At 42.7% G+C, this 20980-nt stretch overlaps 1 protein-coding gene across 16 annotated transcripts in view; it reads left to right on the forward strand.

Moving 5' to 3' along the window:
* Positions 1-2331: 2331 nt before the first annotated feature.
* The window catches only part of LOC117965646 (ELAV-like protein 3), a 30691-nt gene continuing 12042 nt past the window's right edge, over positions 2332-20980 (forward strand). For 3 of the 16 annotated variants that reach the window (XM_059006954.1, XM_059006958.1, XM_059006964.1), the window contains exons 1-3: positions 2333-2478; positions 18646-18901; positions 19499-19602. In XM_059006954.1, coding sequence (XP_058862937.1) covers positions 2404-2478; positions 18646-18901; positions 19499-19602 — 435 coding nt within the window. In that variant the 5' untranslated portion in view covers positions 2333-2403. Of the gene's footprint in view, positions 2479-7367; positions 7792-18645; positions 18902-19498; positions 19603-20980 lie in introns of those variants that run through there. The other 13 variants (XM_059006962.1, XM_059006960.1, XM_059006969.1 and 10 more) reach the window with 10 other exon arrangements.

Below are 20980 nucleotides of genomic sequence, written 5' to 3' on the forward strand. Positions count from 1 at the left end.
CCCCAACCTACAGCTGTAAGTCAGAACACAGAAGGAGGCACTATCACTTTCTCTTTTATTCAACAGCTCAGCACTTGACTTATTGAGTGAATTTTTGTTGGGGTGATGGGGTGATGGGGTGATGGGGAGGGGGTGATGGGGTGTTTAGGTGGCTGGAGAGGCAGGTCGATCGGGGCAGTCAGCTGCACTGATTCATTTGTCCACTCGGACAGTGCAAAGGTCACTATGCCATAATGTGACCCCTCCGTTGAATGGTCCAGCTCCAGCTCAACACAGTGAACGGTTGACAAGGATCAGTGAACCAATCAGCATGACAAAAAGCCAGGGGACATATCTTTGTCGAGGTCATGAATAAAGTTTCGGGAGGGAGGGAAGGAAAAGGGAGGTGGGTTTCTAGAATGAAAACAGTTGCACAAATAAAACACACACACAATCTACTGCTTCAATGGATCTGAGGTCAAGCTGACCAGCAGGATCTGGCTTGCTCAGCTTCTGGATGGCGCTCTGCTCAAATGTAAGAAAAACTAAGCAGTGCTTGGATTTCGAGACTTCTGTTTCCTTGTATTTTATCCATCGGAAGCAGCTTTGGGAAAATGCTGTCAGTATTCTGTCTCTGGTCAACCCACAAGAGTCCCGAACAGCCCATTTATTTGACATAAGAACATAGGAAACAAGACAAGGCTGTTCGGAACTAATTTAAAAGCACAGAATCTAGTATTTTTTTAAATGTTCCCAGTGTTTTAGATCCTATGTTTGAATCCTTTAACATTTGTACAGCTCTGGCCAAAAGTTTTGCATCACCCTATAGAACAGAGTAATTTTGCTTCATAAAGTCGAATGAAACCTGCTGAATAATGTTACGTTAACATATTGAATTACACACCGCTTTGTAGATTTCCATATCCAACATGAAATACTGTACTACTGTTATGGCTTCTGATAGACTTTTGCGATATAATTCTGTAGTTTCATGATGTTTAATACAATGTTAAATTATGTTCGTATGGTTATTTTAATTATGTCTCAAACCTAAAATTCGAGGTGATGCAAAACTGTACACTGTAGTCTTTGTTATACATTCAGCAGCGTTTCTGATACTGCACAGCACACTGTTTCCAGCGCACTCCTTTGTCAATCTGTAGATAAAAAGGGAGAATTGGTTCTCTTACTGTGTGGGCACGTCCCACAAGAGCTGGTAGAGATCTCCTTCATCCTTTCAAGAGGAAACCGCGAGGTGGTTGAGAAGGGTCGTCTGCCGTGTGTCTGGAAAGCAAGCACGCGTGAAATCATCATACTGAAAACACATGAAAAATAAAAACACAAAGACACCAGTGATAACACTAATAAGAAACAGCTCAAGGCTGTCTTGCACAACTTTTAGCTCTGGAGTCTTTGTTGGATTTTCTACTGTCCATTATTGAGTCATTGATGGCATTTCATCTTCGTTTAAAATATATAACCCAGTTCATGGGGCAGGCAGTATGAAAACAATTGTAATATATCATTCATGATCCCAAGAATGAGCGCATGCACAGGTTCAGATATTCATATAAAATCAAGCTTATCGGGTTACAGCCAAACGCAATCCGAAAAATCCACAGGAGGCTAGGAGTGAATGGCACATGTTTGGTGGGGATTGGTGCAAGACGAAAGCAGTTATCGTATTCACCTGGTATAGTGTGACTGACAGACAGACAGACAGGTGGACATGAATCAGTGTATAAGGGTGCCTGTTTTTGAATGAGGACCTTATAAAAGGAAGCTGGTGTAATTATACACGTTCTAGCATCTTTCAGCCTTGCATTACAGCACGTTGGTTTCTGATACCTTCACTGAGTCCTCAACAGTCTGTGACGCATCTCAAATGATTGAAGCTGATAGGTAACTGAAGTCCCTTCTCTTTATGAGCATGAGAACCATTGCACTGAGACTCTAATCAATATCTCCTAGGGGGTGAAAGGGGGAGCGGTTCAGTCTCCGTGCTTCAAGCCTGTCCTGGACTGGAGGGAGCACCCTTTCTCTTAGGGGGTGAGGGAGGGAGGGAGGGAGCAGTTCCATTTCCACGCCTCAAGCCTGGGAGGGAGTGCCCTTTTTCTCAGGTCTGGAGGGGGAGATTTAGTCTGTGCCCGTCCAATCCTGAGCCTCTCATTCAGAATCGGACATTCAGCAAGGAGGCCCGTTGCCAACTACGCCACACTACTGTCCTCCGAGGGCTGAGCTTGGCAGGAGGTTGGAAACATACAATCAATTGTGCCGCTAGTGTTCTCTCTCTCTCTCTCTCTCTCTCTCTACTCCCTCCCTTCCTCCTTCCTCCTGTCTAGCATTAACTGCCACCCCCTCCTTCTTTCTCTCTCTCTCCTCCCTCAAGGGACGTGAGTCCAGTGTCTCGTCCTCTCGTAAGACATGGCGGCTTCCACACTGCAGAGGAGCAGAGCCTTCAAGGAAGCAGAGCGCTTATTTCTCCTCTCTTCCCATGAGGTACAGTAATGCTATTGCCAATCTATTGTGCTAATGCATCGCTTCCTGCTGTCTCAGCCTGACAAATGCTGTTCTCTCCTGCCACAGGGTTGCCTGTTAAAAGCACACCCGGGCTCCTTATATATATCGCAGGCAGAATCTGCTACAGCCAGTACGCGGTGCTTCTGTGCTTTGTAAACCTTCGGATAGCAACACCAGCAGTTTAATATAATACTGGCATAGAAGCCGTCTGTACTACTGAAAATCATGCATGGATTTCTGGTTTGTGAGAAACTGTCACAAAACATGCAGAATGCGGCCATGCATGTGGAAATAGCCATGTAGAAAATAACATGAAAAGGTTTCATCAGAGTTTGAAAGGAGGGTGGTAGCGGGCAGCACACTAGTCAGAGCGTCTGTGGTCCAGACTGCAGCTGCTACCGGGAAATGAGTGTGGCAAAGACCGCTGGCGTCTCCTTGAAGCTGGGAAGATGCAATTGGTGATAGGGGAAGAAGACGGTTGCAGAGAAAAAAAAATTGGCGCACAATAACCTAAAGGCTGAATCAATTCAGCACAACAGCAAAACCGTAATCAATCTGAAAACGGGCTGGGTGTCAGTGTTGGTTAAGGTGTTTCAGCAGTTTCACATGCTTCTCTGTTTTAAACGCGGGAGCTGCAGTTTAAGGAAATGCCATTTGAATTGCTTTTGAAATGTTTTCAAACATTCCCTGTGGTTCTGTTGCTCCAAAATGGAGTCATTACGAATTTTTTTGCCTAAATGCTGGGAATGAACATACTCCCTCAGTCCATTCAAATCATGTGAGGATGCAACTCTCAATGTGCTGTCCCTGTGTGTGTGTGTGTGCGTGCGTGCGTGCGTGTGTGTGCGTGCTCAAAACAGCCAACTTCCCAATGTTGTGGATTATTTAACATACCTTAAAGTGTGTTTTAAATCAACCAGTGGAGGTGCTTATATAAGCATTTGATGCCACGGCAACTACACTTAGTTATTTCAATTTAAATCTATTCATGTGTTTGTGATGTCACTTACTACATAGTTAATGAAGTAACCATCTACTATTCCTTTCTACTTAAACCTGCAGGCATCATGATATCGAGTCTATTTATTTAGATACTGCATATTTATACATCAATACATAGGTATGTAATAGGAGCTGGCAGAGTTGAAAAGTCACATTGTCACAGGATTTGAATGGACTGAGGAAAACATGCGCAAAGCCAGGTGAAGGCAGATTCAATAAAATTATTATTATTATTTGTTTATTTAGCAGACGCCTTTATCCAAGGCGACTTACAGAGACTAGGGTGTGTGAACTATGCATCAGCTGCAGAGTCACTTACAACTACGTCTCACCCGAAAGACGGAGCACAAGGAGGTTAAGTGACTTGCTCAGGGTCACACAATGAGCCAGTGGCTGAGGTGGGATTTGAACCAGGGACCTCCTGGTTACAAGCCCTTTTCTTTAACCACTGGACCACACAGCCTCCTATGGGATAGGACTGTAATGCAAGGGCATAAATAAATCAGAGAAAGCAAACCACTGTGCAATATGAATGCAAAGTGCTAAGTAGGAGCAGCGGGGCCAAAAGCAGCTCAGCGGTTAGATAAAGTGCTGGACTGCAGAACAGGAAGCGTTTGTGTCAATTAGTGGTTAGTGCACCGTGTTGCAGAGTGGGAGGCAGTGGGTTTGAAGAGCTCAGTTGCTTAGAGATGGTATGGAGCACGGAAGGAAAGGCAGCTGGTCAGAGGCGCTCAGTGGTTAGATGAAGGAAGGGTTGGTCTGTGAGGAGGAAGGTGATGGATTTTGAGGCTTGGCAGTTTGAGAAAGAAAGTACTGGGCTGCTGTGTGGAAGGCAGTGTGTTTGAGGAGCTCAGTGGTTAGAGTGCTGGGCTGCAGTGTGGAAGGCAGTGGGTTTGAGTAGCTCAATGGTTAGAGTGCTGGGCTGCAGTATGGAAGGCAGTGGGTTTGAGCAGCTCAGTGGTTAGAGTGCTGGGCTGCAGTGTGGAAGGCAGTGGGTTTGAGTAGCTCAATGGTTAGAGTGCTGGGCTGCAGTGTGGAAGGTAGTGGGTTTGAGTAGCTAAATGGTTAGAGTGCTGGGCTGCAGTGTGGAAGGCAGTGGGTTTGAGTAGCTCAATGGTTAGAGTGCTGGGCTGCAGTGTGGAAGGCAGTGGGTTTGAGTAGCTCAATGGTTAGAGAGCTGGGCTGCAGTGTGGAAGGCAGTGGGTTTGAGTAGCTCAATGGTTAGAGTGCTGGGCTGCAGTGTGGAAGGCAGTGGGTTTGAGTAGCTCAATGGTTAGAGTGCTGGGCTGCAGTGTGGAAGGCAGTGGGTTTGAGGAGCTCAGTGGTTAGAGTGCTGGGCTGCAGTGTGGAAGGCAGTGGGTTTGAGAAAGAAAGAAAGCACTGGGCTGCAGTGTGGATTTGAGAAAGAAAAGCACTGTGACATGTATTTAAAGATCAGAAACACAACTCTGTCATAATAAGTGATGCTAGATTCCTGGAACTGAAAATAAAAACGAAAAGGACGCCGTCAGAGGAAAGCCCCAAATATCCTCAGAGACTTGAAACTGAAAACTAAACGAGATGAATTTCGCTCATTTTAAAGTCATTTTTCCTAATCTTTTTAACGTGAGTGCATCTCTAAACACTGTTCATTAAGTGCTCGAGTTTAAACCAGAGTGACAGGTCCCCCCCCCCCCACCCCCACCCTACACTCCTCACCCTGCGGAAGTTCAAAGGGGGGTGCATCCCGTCACCACATTCCCCCCTCCCCCCTCTCCATCTCCCCATCTCCCTCAGGTCTGTTCCTGGGAAGAGTGGATGGATGGTGGAGATGATGAAGCCTCACACAAGATATCAAAAATAGGTCATTTGTCACGTATCCTGTCCCCAGGCTTTGGATAAATTATGGATGACAAAGAGAAAAAAAAAATAGCCAGTGTCTAAGAAGCCAAACTGAACTGTGGAAGACAGGAGGCGAGTATAGTGTTTACATCTCAAACACAGCGCTAGACAGTTTGCAATCTCTAGTTATTAACCCATGGAGACCTCATATGGGGACAGATACAAAAAACTGTAATATCAATATAAAGCACATGGAAAAAAATCTGTATATTTCAATGAAATATTTATTATGTGTCCAAAACTACTTTTTTTTCAGGTATTTAAAAAAAAAATATTTCATGCATGAAAGGGTTAAGAACAGATTCATATTTAAAACAATGTTTGACACATCGAGGGAAACTACAGGTAAGAAAACTGAGGACTTATCTGAGGGATAAAGCAGAGGGTGCTTACCCTGTAGGATGTTTGGGTTGAATATTTCTAGCTTGTCATGTTTATTAATATCCTTTACCATGCCTCGCTATTCTTTACTGTGCTTTATTACACTTTGCTATGCTTTTACTATGAGAACCTTTTATAAGGATTCCACGAGGTATATGCATCATTTTGTTTTTAAATGAGAGCACCATCTCTAAACAATGAATGGAAAGAATAGAAAAATGCTTTCTACATTTTCTTAATATTAAATTCCTTTGTTTATACACCTTACTGGACTCTACAGCGCTGGCCCAAAACCTTTGCATCACCCTGCGGAATGAATTCATTTTGCTTCATAAAGTGGAACGAAGCCTGCTGAATAATGTTACGTTAACAGATTGGATTACACACCGCTTTGTAGTTTTCCAGATACTTAATGAAAAAATGTGACATTTCGAAATCTAACATGAAATAATGTACTAATGTTATGGCTTCCGGCAGACTTTTTAGCGATATCATTTTGTAGTCTCTTAGATTACATGATGTTAAATAAAAGATCTAAACTATGGTCATATTGGGTTTTTTTTTTAAATGTCTCAATCCTAAAATTCCAGGTGATGCAAAACGTTTGGCCAGAGCTGTAATAGAATTTCCTTTGCTCAACTCCAAATAGTGACGCCCCCCCTACCCCATGCATTGAGTCTATTGTTTCAAACTACAGGATTCCTATTGAAAAGCTGGGGATTTTCAATGGAAAGGAGAGTCGTATACCTGGAGGTCATCTAATGAGTAGGTCAGTAGGCTGGGATTTGAACTCAGATCCGTAGCTGCCTCCTGGTCCCTCAGCTCTAACCGCTAGGCTACAATGGAAGGGGAAGGCTTTCAAAGTGCTTTGCTGCTTGCAACAAGCATTGCTGCCATTCACCTAATCTGAAACGCTTATCAGCTAGCTGCTGGGGAGAGGGAACTGCAATGGAGGCTAAAAAGAAAGGCTTAGGTCTTGAGGTGGTGTAGAGCTGAGGAAATCAAGGTTTCTCGGAGATATTGTGGAACAATTTACCAGCTAATAAAGGGAAGGTGAGAGGTGGTACAGATGGCGCTTTGTTCAGCATGGCTATAATTTGTTTCCACAATGGCTTACTTACCTAAAGCAGAATGCATGAATGGCAAGGATACCATGTTAGAAGATAGAGCTCTAGAGTGAGGTATGGCATAGCATACTGGTGATTCTGCAAGTCCGATGCCAGGCCATTGACCAACAAAGAAGCTGCTAACAAACATATTTCAGATATTATCGTCCGGTCAATGACAAAAGCCGATCTGTTTGTTCTTTCTGGACGGAGCGTTTAATGAAATCTCGATTCTGAGACCAGTATCCTGGTGAATGCCTTGTACAGGAAAAAAAAAAAGAAATGTACAGAATCTGTTCATGGAATGCCTCTTGTGGTCTCTGGGTTCCATCAATCTGTCTGTCTTTGATGGAGGGTTGGGGAGTGGGGGGGTCTTTTTTCTTAGCTAGGGGAGGAGGAAGCGGAATTCTAATGGCTGTGATGTCACCGCTTCCTCCTTGTGCTGTAGGCCAATCAGAAATTGCCATTCCCAGGCAGATGGATGCATAAAAGAATCATTGCATTGCAGCACTGGCACACAGAGCAGATATCTGAAGGAAGGAAAGTTTGGGGGTTGAATTTGAAACACTACACCACAGAGCGAACAAATCGCACACACACCAAGGAGAGACCTAAAGGAGGAAGAAAGAGCGTCCCTTTTTTTAAATTCATTTTATCCGAGTGCAATATTGTCTTGTGGGACTTAAAGGGACGAAGAGAATTCTTTGTTCTTGTACTGCAGTGGGGCTAACATTGGCTCATCCGAATACAGAGAACTGTGATCGCAGAGAAGACCCGTGTGTTTTTTTTTTTATTTTTGTTTTGTTTCTTCTTTTTTGGGACAAAAAACAACCCTAAAAAAAAAACAACCCAAAAACCAAATACATCCACACAATCGAAGGAAATAAATATCATCTTTCCCTGCACATTAAGAATGGTTACTGTACGTATCCCTTTATTTCTTTCTTTCTTTTATTTTTATAATTTGCTTATTCGTGTGATTAGATTTATAATGATGATTATTGTTATTTTAAATTATCTGCAGGGTGTGGATATTGAATAGCCATGGCTTTTGTTTGAATCCAAATATTTACTCATAAAGAATATGGAGGCACACTAATGTATAGAATATGGATGGATGGTGTTGTGTGACAGAGATTTATACATCAGAACGAAACAGCTATTTTTTTTATTATGTAAAAATAAAAGCAAGTTTTATTTTACCAAATAATTTCCAAACCTCAACCCATTACCCTACATTTTACTAAGTGTACAATATGAAAGACTACGCAGTAACGTGGCACGGGTATCAGGCTGCGCTGTAGATCCATTTGGTATTACAGATTGGCTTTAACGATTAGCAGGTATTTGTAATGTGATCTATAGCGATGCGCCAGAGCACTCATTTCAACACCGATAGCAGTGGCTTGAGGACCACAGCGTTTTGCATTGGAAATTCGCTTTTTAAATTCTATTTTAGAGTATTGCACGATGTATTATGGGGTTAGACGTCTAAATATGTATTATTAAAAAAAATCTTCATTATTATTTATTTATTTAATTATGCAAGCGACATGGCCGCTTTTACATATGAACATTCTTTGAATATTTTCTTAACAGTTGTAATCGCCCAAACACCCCAATCTCTAAAATACCAAGGATACTGTTTATTTTATTGTATTATATTATTATTATTATTATTATTATTATTATTATTATTATTATTATTATTATTATTATTATTATAAAAGCGAGCATCACTACAGTCTCCCGCAGTACAAAGCATTCGATAAGGAGGGCTGGCTCCTTAGCAGAGATGCGTTGCCTTTTAGAGGCGTGGATGTCTGCAGGAGAATGCGTTTGCATGATAAAACGGATGCCTCGGAGGCTGTGCGTCCTTGAAGAACGATGGATAGGGTCAAGCTACTCTGCTGTATAAAAAAGAGACAGAGAGAGAGCGAGCGAAGGAGGCAAATTACGCATGGCTTGAACTGAACGCAAATTCCTCAGGGTTACTGTTGCCGTGCAACTATAACTTGGAAATTGGATGCTGTGAGACGACGGAGATGTCGTTGTTGTTGTTATTTATTTATTTTCTAATATAATTATGCTGCTCGATCTTACAGAATGTAACCTTCCGAGTGTCGCAACCTGTAAAAATGGGATAAGTCACTAGTATAAAGCAGGTGCGACGCCGATGTTTCATAACGCCTTCTAAATCCGTATTATCTAGAAACACAAACCCGGGCAGGTGCAGTGATACCTGGCAACAAACACGTTTCAGCTGTGCGGGTCCTCTCGAGTGATAGGGCGTGCCGGTGGCCCGTCCTTGACCCTTTCGCGTTTGGAGGGCAATGTGTAGCGCGCACCTCTAGCGGCCGCCTGCGCAGGATTGGAGTACCGCGCACTTAACCCAAGGCAGGGGGTTTTCTTGTATAAATTAATACACAGAGCGCAGTCTTGCTGTCGGTATCAGGTCGAATTACATAATCATTTGTGAAACCCAAACAGTATAAAATAGCACAGCGGGGTTTAAATAATAATTCGATTTGCATTTATAAGCTGGCAGACTGTGTGGCGTGCTAATGATTGGTTATGTCACGAATATGTATAAATAATAGTGATAATGACGAAGCTGCCACATAAAACACCAAATGCATGCAGCTAAAATGATACACCGGTAATTTAACAAATAAAAAATGAACGACTAAATGTGGCATGTCGTTTTAAAAAAAAAAATAATAATTTTGCATAGAAGCTGCGATTAATTAAGCCATACTAAACCCGTATCATGTTGTTAATAAACGAACCCTAAATGCATACTTCACTTAATTGATTTAGAAATGTGGAATTATTTAACTAAGGGGCTTAGGTATACCTTGCCGAGCGTGCATGTAACCGTTCATAAAATAACGAAGAGGTGTTTGCATAAATGGTTTGAAAACAAGACTTTCATTATTTTGCAGAAAAATGTAACACTGTCGGCAGCCTACAGCACAGTGTTAAGCGCAACATACCACGCCCTTGTGATTCATTACGACGACCACCGGGACGCCGCGTCTTTTGCCAATTAAAACGAGCCCCGGTTCTAATTGAGGTTTTGTTTAATTACAGATGTAAATGTCTCTTTTTTTCTTACTCTCCAACGTTGTTAAAAACCGGGGTGCGCGCATACGAGAGAGAGAGAGAGAGAGAGAGAGAGAGAGAGAGAGAGAGAGAGAGAGAGAGAGAGAGAGAGAGAGAGAGTTTCAGAACCTATAGAATGGTGGAGAATTGGAGGTTTGATTCAGAGCAAACACAGACAGGAAAGAACAAGACGGATTGTAATTGTCATTTGCATAAGTATTTCCTTCCATATCTCCCACATTAGTCAAAGATGAAGAGCGAAGCTATTTATCACCACCTCGGATTCGTTTGCCCCTAAGAAAGATTAAAAATTAACATGCCACGAAACGCGGTTCTGGGATCGGTATGACAGAAAAGACAGCGTTCAAATTAAAATAAAATGCGTCACATATATGCTGGGCTTACACAGCACACTATGTTTCTTATATATATATATATATATATATATATATATATATATATATATATATATATTTGCATGTACACAAAAGGTTTAAATCATTAAAAAAAAACACATTTATTTTAGAACCTTACCGACAAGAGGCCCATCTTCAGGTGTGCAGGAACGTAAACAGTGACGTAAACGTGTTATTTTTCAACAATTCGGTATCTATGCTATAGTGTGTTACCGGTGCAGAGCCTATTGGTGCATACAGACTATATTGTATAAGGCTTCTAATACATAGAGACACCTTTTGTCGTATTTGAAAATTATAGGTCAGTGAGATGGTTTATTAATATAGTTTGATTGAATTAGCTCGTACTAAAACAGGGACAGCACTATAAAAACACATAGGAGAGGCACTCCTAATGCGAATATTTGTTGCAGAAGTGTGCTGGTATTATTATTTGTTTATTTAGCAGACGCCTTTATCCAAAGCGATTTACAGCGACTAGGGTGTGTGAACTATGCATCAGCTGCAGAGTCACTTACAACTACGTCTCACCCGAAAGACGGAGCACAAGGAGGTTAAGTGACTTGCTCAGGGTCACACAGTGAGTCAGTGGCTGAGGTGGAACCGGGGACCTTCTGGTTACAAGCCCTTTTCTTTAACCACTGGACCACACAGCCTAATACGAGGTGCAACGCTGGAGACACTGAGCACAGTCACATTACGGTTATCTGGCAGGATACAGCAGGGGGGTCAAATAAATCATACGTGAAACAGTCGAGGTAGAGAGATTACTGTTTGCTACACAACTGAAGGATAAAAACGCACCGTTGTTATTGGGAGGGTGTTTTGTCTTTCACATATTCGTGAATATACATACATACATACATACATATACTGTACAGTAAAACAACAATAAGGTTATTTCACAATATACCCCCTCCTTAATTATCAATAAGAAGTTATTATTGGTTAATACACGGGATTATAATTAATACAGTAAGATCACACTTACTTACCAATCCAGCAATCTTCGACTGTGGCGAGCTTTGTCACGCGTTATTACTTAGACTATTTACTTGATAAATGGCACCATTGTTGTCAAGCAAAGACCAAAGCGACGCTATGGTCGTCTGAGACACACCAATAAAAGCTTATAAACTGAGGTCTGGCCACAGCTACACAACGTCTAAAATGTCACCGTGGTTAAATATCCACAATGACTTTGCAGTTTTTATTTTTTTTTATATTTTCACATTGAACCATGAATTTCGCCAAGTCGTAAAACCAACGTAAACGATTTGGTCTACATGCGCACGCGTACACACGCGCCGGTTTAGCGCTCTCTTTTTAGTCTGGTTACTAAGTGAAATAAACCCGTAACGTACACAGTTAGTTATAGCAGCATTATTGGGGAAGCTGGTGTATAAATTAGGGGGGGGGGGGGGGGGGGCTGAAAAGTATCCCTCCTGTTAACGGGCGGGTGTGTCGCTGTCCAGGGCTTTGCTGACGCAATCATGTTGTATCTTGGAATGGTGTCATAGGGTAATGATAATATCACGAGAGACTTGACTTTAAATGACCCAGACCTGTTTTTTAAAAAGGCTATCCATAAAATCATGGTCAAGCCAGGTGTTCATCAAAACCATAAGGAACCAGGATAAGGAAAAGCTATATTTCTGCTCCCCTTGGGTACCGAACTAGATCCAGGGTGGTTTGCATTGCTTAAAAACGCAAAGCCGCTTACTGGTCGTTCAGTCTTTTCCCTATCAAATTCAACGACTGATCTAAAGCGGAATTAAATAAACGAATCCGCCAGGAGCTGCCATAAACCTCCATTGGGTTTCGGGCGATCCATAAACAAGCAGGATATGAAAACGCGGGCGTGACTGCTTGATTAAACTCAGCTGGGAGGAATCGAAACTTTCTTAGTCCTGCACACTGATAAGCATCTATTAAACCCGCCACAGAGCTAAATTGCAGGGCAGTGATTGAAAAGGGGCAGCAAAGACGGGCGGTTCATTTATGAGTGAGCTGGTCTGTGTCATATGAAGACTGACGGTTGCTCTCAGGGAGGCTGGCGCCATGTTTACGTGCTACAGAATTGTAAAGCCGTCGTCCTTGGAGGATTGTACTAAAGACAAAAAAAACACGGCGCTGTCATACTGGCTTTTAAATATTTAGGCAGAGCTATTTCTGGTGTTCTTTCGACTCATAAATAGCACAGTGGGAGAAACTAGAACATGTTTATTATTATTATTATTATTATTATTATTATTATTATTATTATTATTATTATTATTATTATTATTATTCAGGCAGAACCACGCTCTCCAAATCACATCCTCTCTTACAGATATGCCATGCTATCGAAAGATATTCCTGTCAAATTCCATGTGCTATCATTATTTATTTATTTATTTATTCATTCAAAGAAGTGAGATATATTATCCTTCTCCCAGCCTCAAATTATTTTACAGTGCTGGTTCGGTTTAGTCGTTTATTGGCAGTTCTGAATAGCGAATATTCGATCATCTAGGAATTTAAGATGATAAAAAAAACATGTTTTTGTTTCGTGCTTTTTTATAAACCGTTTTGGAAGTAATTTTGTACGGCATCGGTGCTCAAACGCTTCTGCAAGAGACACAAGATACACGCAGTCTAACATCACTCATGTATGTAGGCATTATGCGGACGATATTATGATGTGCTGTAGTAAACACTGGAATGTATGCCCTAAATGAATGGCTTCTAATATTGCGAACTTTCTTCAAAAGAATTCAAACGTGCAGATATGAAAGGTGTTCTGTTTTCACCAACGGGATGCTGCAGATCTCAAACCCTCTGCGATTTACTTAAGACTATCCCTTGAAGTTCATTTGCAGATTACCGTTTTACTAATTAAACAGGGATATTTTTTTTTCAAACGACTGATTCAGTCAATATCTTTGTTGCTACAAAGAAAACCGGTAACGCCAAAACAGCTTCAACCAAAACCACACGGCTCCCAACAGCAATACTGTCATGTTCTCATCCAGTCTAAAATATCGATTTTCTGTTTTAACGTAGGGATGCGCAACCCCGCTCTTGACGTTATTTACAATGCACCTGCGCTTTCATTCGAAATATCTCGAGGTTAGCCCTGTGAATTAAAAGCGAAGGGTGACAGCTTTTTGAGTTCAGCTTCTTTATTAATGCGTGTGTTTGTGTTTCTCAAATGGTTTGACCAGGGAGAGAGCCTTCAGTCTCGCTCTCAAGGGCGTTCTGAAAGACTCGCGCAGTTTTACAACGCCTCGTTATTTCAGTTGAATACTAAGAAAACTTCACGGCAAAACCCTGCAGCGCTGTGGAGGGATCGAGCGCTCGCACACCGACACACAGGTGAAAGAAACGCAGAAGGGTATCTATCTACACATTTCTCCCTCTTCCATTTTTTTCTTCTTCCCTCGTTTATTTTCTGCCCTTTCATTTTGCAAACCTTTTTTTTTCCTAAAAAAAAAAAAAAAAATATCCATGACATTATTTTAAAATGTCTAACAGTGGGTGTGGCCGATGCTTCTGCTTGCAGCTGGGAAAGCCAGTTGTTTTCTCCTCATGTGAAATCAACCAGAATAACGATCACCCTGCTGCATGCAAGCCTGGCCCTTTGTTCGACAGATTGTGGGTGTTTTGCAAGGTGTTTGTTGTCTTTGTTTGTCAGTGATGTGGTTCTCCAGTCTAGATGACTGCAGTGGGCGTCAATACTGAGTCACCTTATGTTGTCAGACGTGCAATCTTGTTATGGTGGAGCTGTTTATTGGACACCTTGCACCCTGATGCAATTCAATGCGATTCCTCCAGCACAAATCACATTATACAACGTCAAGCTATTTTCAACACCGGTCAACACAATTCAATACAGCAACATTGCAGTTAGTCATAGGCGAGGCCTTCCTTGGCCTAGATTGCAGTCTAGCATGGTCTGATAACCATGGCTGGGTCCCAGCTTGTGATGAGGGTCTCCTGACTTTTTTTTTTAAAACAGCCATTGTTTTAAACACATTGAGAATTATTAAATACGGGGGTGATAGATGCAGAGAGCACGTGCGTGGCTGCCAGTCTTTTCTGAGATGTTTCTGGCCTTTATCATCGCTACTGTAGTAAACGTGATTTGAACCCCGTGTCGCCTGAGTTGCTTTTGAAATGGTACCATTCAGGTATTGTTTGAAACCCTCAGACCATCTTGGATCAGCACATCGTTTGCCGGGTAGCCTTTACACGCAAGCATGTGAGCAAAGGGGATTTGTCGACACTGATGTCGAAAGCAGTTTAAATGGTAGAAGTTGTCCTCTGTAGAATGCAAGATGTTTTTTTTTTTTTAATTCCCAAGGCTGGTGGGAGGAAGTGTTGGTCAATATAGGAATTGACTTTCTGATATGATCTGTTAAAATGGGAAACAGTTATTATTATTATTATTATTATTATTATTATTATTATCATCATCAATAATAATAATAATAATAATAATAATAATAATAATAATAATAATAATAATAATAATAATAATAATAATGAAACATTCTGTATAAACTACATACGTTTCCAGCTGTATTATGTGCAGTTGGGTGTAAGTTATTCCTCATAAGAATACAAATCCTAATAGTTATATTAGGAGGCTGTGTGGTCCAGTGGTTAAAGAAAAGGGCTTATAACCCAGAAATCCCTGGTTCAAATCCCACCTCAGCCACTGACTCATTGTGTGACCCTGAGCAAGTCACTCAACCTCCTTGTGCTCTGTCTTTCGGGTGAGACGTTGTTGTAAGTGACTCTGCAGCTGATGCATAGTTCACACACCCTAGTCTCTGTAAATCACCTTGGATAAAGGCCTCTGCTAAATAAACTAATAATAATATATTGGCAGAATAATGACTTTTCCCTTTTAAAGATTGTGATTTTGCACAGGAGCTGCGTATAGCCCCTGGTATAAAGAGTCCTCTTTATTCAGAGCTCGTGTGTGTGTGTGTGTGGAGGACGATTGTTAGGTCCAAGCGGATGTTTGAGAATTGTCCTAATCCGTGTCTGGCAACGGGAGTGTCCTCGACACAACGCCTCTCAAACGGCCGATTGTTCAAGCTGCCTTTTGTGCCCATTGTGCGAGCTGTGCTGTTTGTTTTCTCCCCTCTCGCTGCGCGCACACACAGACTGGCACACAAAGAGCGGATTGAAGAGAGCCAGGGAGCCCCACACTCCAAGCAGGGCTAGTTATTGGAGGCGTTACCAAGCGGCGTAAAAAGTTTCAGACCAAGTTGCTGTGGGATCCAAGCTACAGAGATGGGCGCAGCAGTGGGGAAGACATTTAAAGCTACACCGTAGCAGGTTAAAAAAGGGTTCTAATAAGCTCCAAATGTAGTGACGTCACACTTGCCTATTTTTGTTTACTGGAATGCGTAGATCTCCTGTGTGTTTCAAGAGCAGTACAATGATGAATCATAAAACGCAGGATTAGCTAGTAAACATCCGGTAAACTGGACTCATTACTGTACTCATTTCAGAGTGAAAACACAACTTAGCCCAGCACTCCAAAAACAACCTGTCTTAAAAGCAATTGCACTTGTAACTAAACCAGCGGTGGGAGAGGACAAGGTGACGCGGAGAAAAGATTTTACTGTTGATGAATCAGCAGCTCACGAAGAACGTTCACTTTTGTTATTTAATAAAACACCGAACAGAAACTCAAACAAACACATCACTGGGAATTCAAACAAACGCTGGCCGTTTTAGGTGGGTCAGAACCGGCAGTTGTAATGCGTATTAAAAAATTAATAAAACAACGTTATCTAAAATGAGTTTTTATTACAAACTACCCATGATAGTTCGACACTGGTACCCGGAACCAAAAATCATAGCTGTTCAATAAGATGATAAAAGGAGATTATCTCCCTGTGTTAAACGGAATGGGTGTTGTCTTAAACAAACATTTACTCTAATGAAATAACAGTCATCCTGTGAAATGTGATTTCAGGTTCAGGATTAAAAGGCAGATTTCACCACTGTTGCGCACTGCTTTCCTGTAACTACAGTTTATATATTTATCTCCAGTCCCTCTTTCCTCTCTGGTTTGAAGGGTTCTGACACAAGTCTTTTCCGATAGGGTGTTGTGCAGGCGGGATTAGAGCACACAGCTGAGCTGAAAATAACTAATAGCTCTAGGCCCGGGCGACAGTGGGGAATGGTTTCCGTGACGACAGGCTGCAGGCCTGAGTCCTGGGGTTTGCCTCGAATGGGCCAGGTGGCAGTCATGTGGGAAACAGGCAAGTGAGCGGGCCTGGGTGGATAATAAAAACCCTTGTCCCACAGCGAGGGAGTTGGCCTCCATTGTGACAGAGTGCAGCCCACGGCATATGCTGTGTATGTGTGTGTGTGTGTGTGTGTATGGAGGGATGTGTCTGTGTGTGAAGAGGGTTGGAGAATTGAGATCTTTTGTCCTGGTGTGACTCACGGGAGATGCTTCAATCATGCGCAGGTTACACCAGGATCTTACTACCAATAGTGAAAGCAAAGCATAGCAAATACCACTGCGTTTAAGATGGACTTTTGCTGCTGTGGATGTAACATTCTTTACAGTTCTTCCAAACACAACTAAAGTTTGTCTTCGACAAATAATCTAATATGGACGTGTTGCTAAAAACGAGAAGGTGCCAGACATTTGAGCAACCAGATCTCCCCTCAAGGAACCTGTAATAAACTGTCATATATTATTATTTATTTCTTAGCAGACACCCTTATCCAGGGAGACTTTCAATTGTTACAAGATATCACATTAACTTTACATACAATTACCCATTTATACAGTTGGGTTTTTACTGGAGCAATCTAGGTAAAGTACCTTGCTCAAGGGTCACAGCAGCAGTGTCTCCCACCTGGGATTGAACCCACGACCCTCCGGTCAAGAGTCCAGAGCCCTAACCACTACTCCACACTCCTGTGTCTACACTGACACAGGTGAGATTTTCTGTATCGACACGGATAAGGGTGACCTGTTTGGACCTGACATTGCAGGCACCCGACTACCTAAAGCCCAGACCCCTGCTGGCCACTTATACAGTCTTTCTAAATCCCAGGACTGGGTGCAGGACTAGGGTTCGAAACACCAGTGCCACAGTGATGGATGCTTAGCAAAGGCTGCGCTTGCAGGTGCTGTAGAAGTCTGCCAGCTGTCTTGCGTGTGGTGAGAGTGGAAAATGAGTGACACCACGGCATAGCTGCTCACGAGAGAACGTGGGAAGGATTTGAACCCAGGACCTGCTGGTTTCCAGTCCTTTGGCTTTCCCAATCCTCTAGACTGCTTCTTCCACCCCCCCCCCCACCCAGGCAAAATCTGCCTTGAAACACGCAACAAGACTGGTTGTGCGGCTCGTTACCAAGTACAGATTACATTAAAAAAAAATTCAGAGCTCCTTAGATTTTTTTTTCTCCCCTAGCTAAGCTAAAAAGGTCTTTGTGGAAGTCAGCACATTTCCTGAATGAAAGAAAATCGAAAATATTTGACTGTATATTCCCCAGCCCCCCCCCCCCCTCCCTCCTCCCTCCTCCCTCCTCCCTCCTCTGTCTTGCTTTTGCGTGAATCGCCTCGCTGCCATCCATCAGTGTCACAGTCTGGCTGATGCAATGGGTTTTGACAGCCTCTGTGGGGGGTAGGGGGGAGAAACCTAGCCAGAGACTGCAGTCCTTCCAAAATAAACACTCCTATGAAGAGGCTCTGCCTCCAGTTTTGAGCAATCACTTTTATTATTCAACTTAACCTGTTAGCAGTGTTCTCTCGAGTATTGTCCTGTCTTGTGTGTCATCTGGGAAGAGCAAAATCTGACTGAAAGCGTTCTAAATAAAACAAAATGGTGCTATTCAGCCTCGCTCCCTTTTATTCAGTAACTGTAACGATTTGGGACAGGCCATTATTTTCCACTTACCAGCACAGCTTCCACGTTTGCAATAAAAGTGGAGTTCATTTTTAAAAAAAACAAAAAAACACAATTTTAAAATGATTTGCAATCCCATTACCGGCAAAACCGTTGTGAATTTTTAAAGCAGCAAATCCATTATGAGAGAAGGCGATCTTCTTGGTCTCCCAGTAACGGCTGCTGAAATTGAAATAAATCTCTAACACAATATTCTACCCGGTGATCCCACCCTGGAGAAAAACTCTTACATTTTTATCCCTACCACCGTTTGAAATGTTACGAATCTGCTCGCCCGTGACCCCGCCATCCAGTTTCTGAGCCGTTTTTATTTCTTCCTTCCAGCAGATAATCAGCACAATGGAAACTCAGGTGTCCAACGGTCCGACCGGAAACAGCCTCCCCAACGGTCCTGTGGTCAGCACCAATGGTTCCACGGACGACAGTAAGACGAACCTGATTGTAAACTACCTGCCTCAGAACATGACCCAAGAGGAGTTTAAGAGCCTGTTTGGGAGCATCGGGGAGATCGAGTCGTGCAAGCTCGTCAGAGACAAAATTACAGGTACCGTACCTGCAGCAACCACAGGTATTAGTGCAGGTACAACCGGTCTTGGACTACCGACCTCGCTTTTACTGCTTGATAGTGGTCTTCTCAAAATGCGCTGCAAAAATGATATTGTTAACACAGTAATCTTTGAGTAAATGCAGAGTAATATTTGTTTTTCTGTGAAAATATTAACCCCATGCAACTGACGTAATGCATTTAAATGGTTTTGCAGTTTGCAGTTGATTGCTTTAAAGGCAAATGCTCTTCTTGAACGTACAGCCCTGGCCAAAAGTTTTGCATCACCCTAGAATAAACTAATTTTGCTGCATTTTTTTTTAAATTATGTCTCAATCCTAAAATTCAAGGTGATGCAAAACTTTTGACCACAGCTGTAGAGTAATATATATATATTTTTTCGGATACCTCCCCCTTCCAGTTTAAATGGCTTGCTGTTCAAAGTGTGCAGTTGATTGTTCTAAAGCAAAATGTAGTCTTAAATCTACAGTGTGTGTTTTATATGAAGTCATATCAATAACACAAATCAAATACCAACTTAAGAATTTCTTTGCACATTTTTTTGTATTGAATTTATGGTGGCGTACTCGGTTCAGTTTTAATTTTCGTCTGCGTCATTTTTTGTTCCTCCAGGTCAGAGTTTAGGTTACGGATTTGTAAATTACGTCGACCCCAACGACGCTGACAAAGCTATCAACACGCTAAACGGACTCAAACTACAAACCAAAACCATCAAGGTAAGAGGAGCGTTTTTTCAGCGTAGTGTATTGTGATAGCTGGGCATTGTCTAGCTATTTCCATTTAATTAGATGTATTCCATAATAGAGTATGCAGTGTCTTCAATTGAATTTATTCTAGTTCAGAGCTCAGGGATGTACTGCATATAATCTATTAGGAAACCATACAATTGCTATCGGGAGAACATAGGTCTGCAATAATGGCTCCTACTGATATTGCTTGAGTTCCCAGCTCTAGGAGAACGTGCTGTGTATCATTTATTAAAGGAATCTAAAAATCAGGGGAAAAAAGGGGGGGCAAGAAGCTGGGACATCCGAAGAGTCCGCAGGAGGAGGCCCTGTTTGACGCAGCGAAGTTTGATTGAAGGGGGAAGAAAAGAGAGAAAAGGAGAGAGGGAGGGGTGACTGCTTGGGTCAGAAGGCAGAGGATGCAGTCGTGAAGAATCTATTGTGATGGAAATGTGATTAAAAACGCCTGTGTGCGGGGGGGTGGGGGGGGGGGGGGGGAGGAGGGGGTCAGCCAGGGCTAGACCCCATCTGCCGTCGATCTGTGCTAATTAGGGGGCTTTTGTCCCATCGTGGGGGTGTTTCTTTTCCCCCCCTCGGGGTGGGAGGAAAGGGGGGGCAGGGGATTGTAGAACTGGACACAGCGTTTGAAATTCCACACCTCCAACACACGATGACAAGAGGGGAGAATACAGCCTCAACGCCAATTAAGAGATTAGCAGCCATATGGCTCGACGGATCCTGGCGAGAGTAATCTGTGGATTGTGGGAACAGGGGCAACAATATGAGGGTTCCTTCATGCGCGCATACATGCCCTCTCCCTGCCGATCCTAACTCGAATGCAGTGGCCAGCTGCCGTTTTAATAAGCAGAGCCTGCAATACCACCTGGGTCGCATCCTAATGCAAACTTAATGTTACCCCCCTGCCATCCACTCACGTCGAACAAGACGATAATCCAATCCACGCGCTGCCTCAACCTGGCTGCTTAGTTCAGCTCTCAGATCGTATTGCCCTTGACTTTGACAACGGCAGAGTTTACCAGGATTTCTTGGGTTGCCGTGGAAACCCGGAGCTCCCCAAAGGGTTAATTTGTGAGAGCGAGATAGAGAGTGAGAGAGTGTGCACGATAGGCTTGGATGAGTCATTGCCAGTAGAACTGATACTGTGCCCTCCCGCAGGAATCGGTATGGGGGGCTCGGAGTTAGAGAAAGCTTATTAAGGTGGTTTTAATGAAGAGAAAGCTCCAGAACATCACGTCCCCTGAGAGGAGACCTGCAGGGTTCACAAGCACACGCAGGCGGCTTTGATGCAGGCTTAAAACGAGTTAGCATTGTCTTCTTACACCTCTGCCTAACAATGATCAGCATACTA

The sequence above is a fragment of the Acipenser ruthenus genome, chromosome 34, assembly GCF_902713425.1.
Source record: "Acipenser ruthenus chromosome 34, fAciRut3.2 maternal haplotype, whole genome shotgun sequence".
In the NCBI taxonomy this organism is placed as follows: Eukaryota; Metazoa; Chordata; class Actinopteri; order Acipenseriformes; family Acipenseridae; genus Acipenser; species Acipenser ruthenus.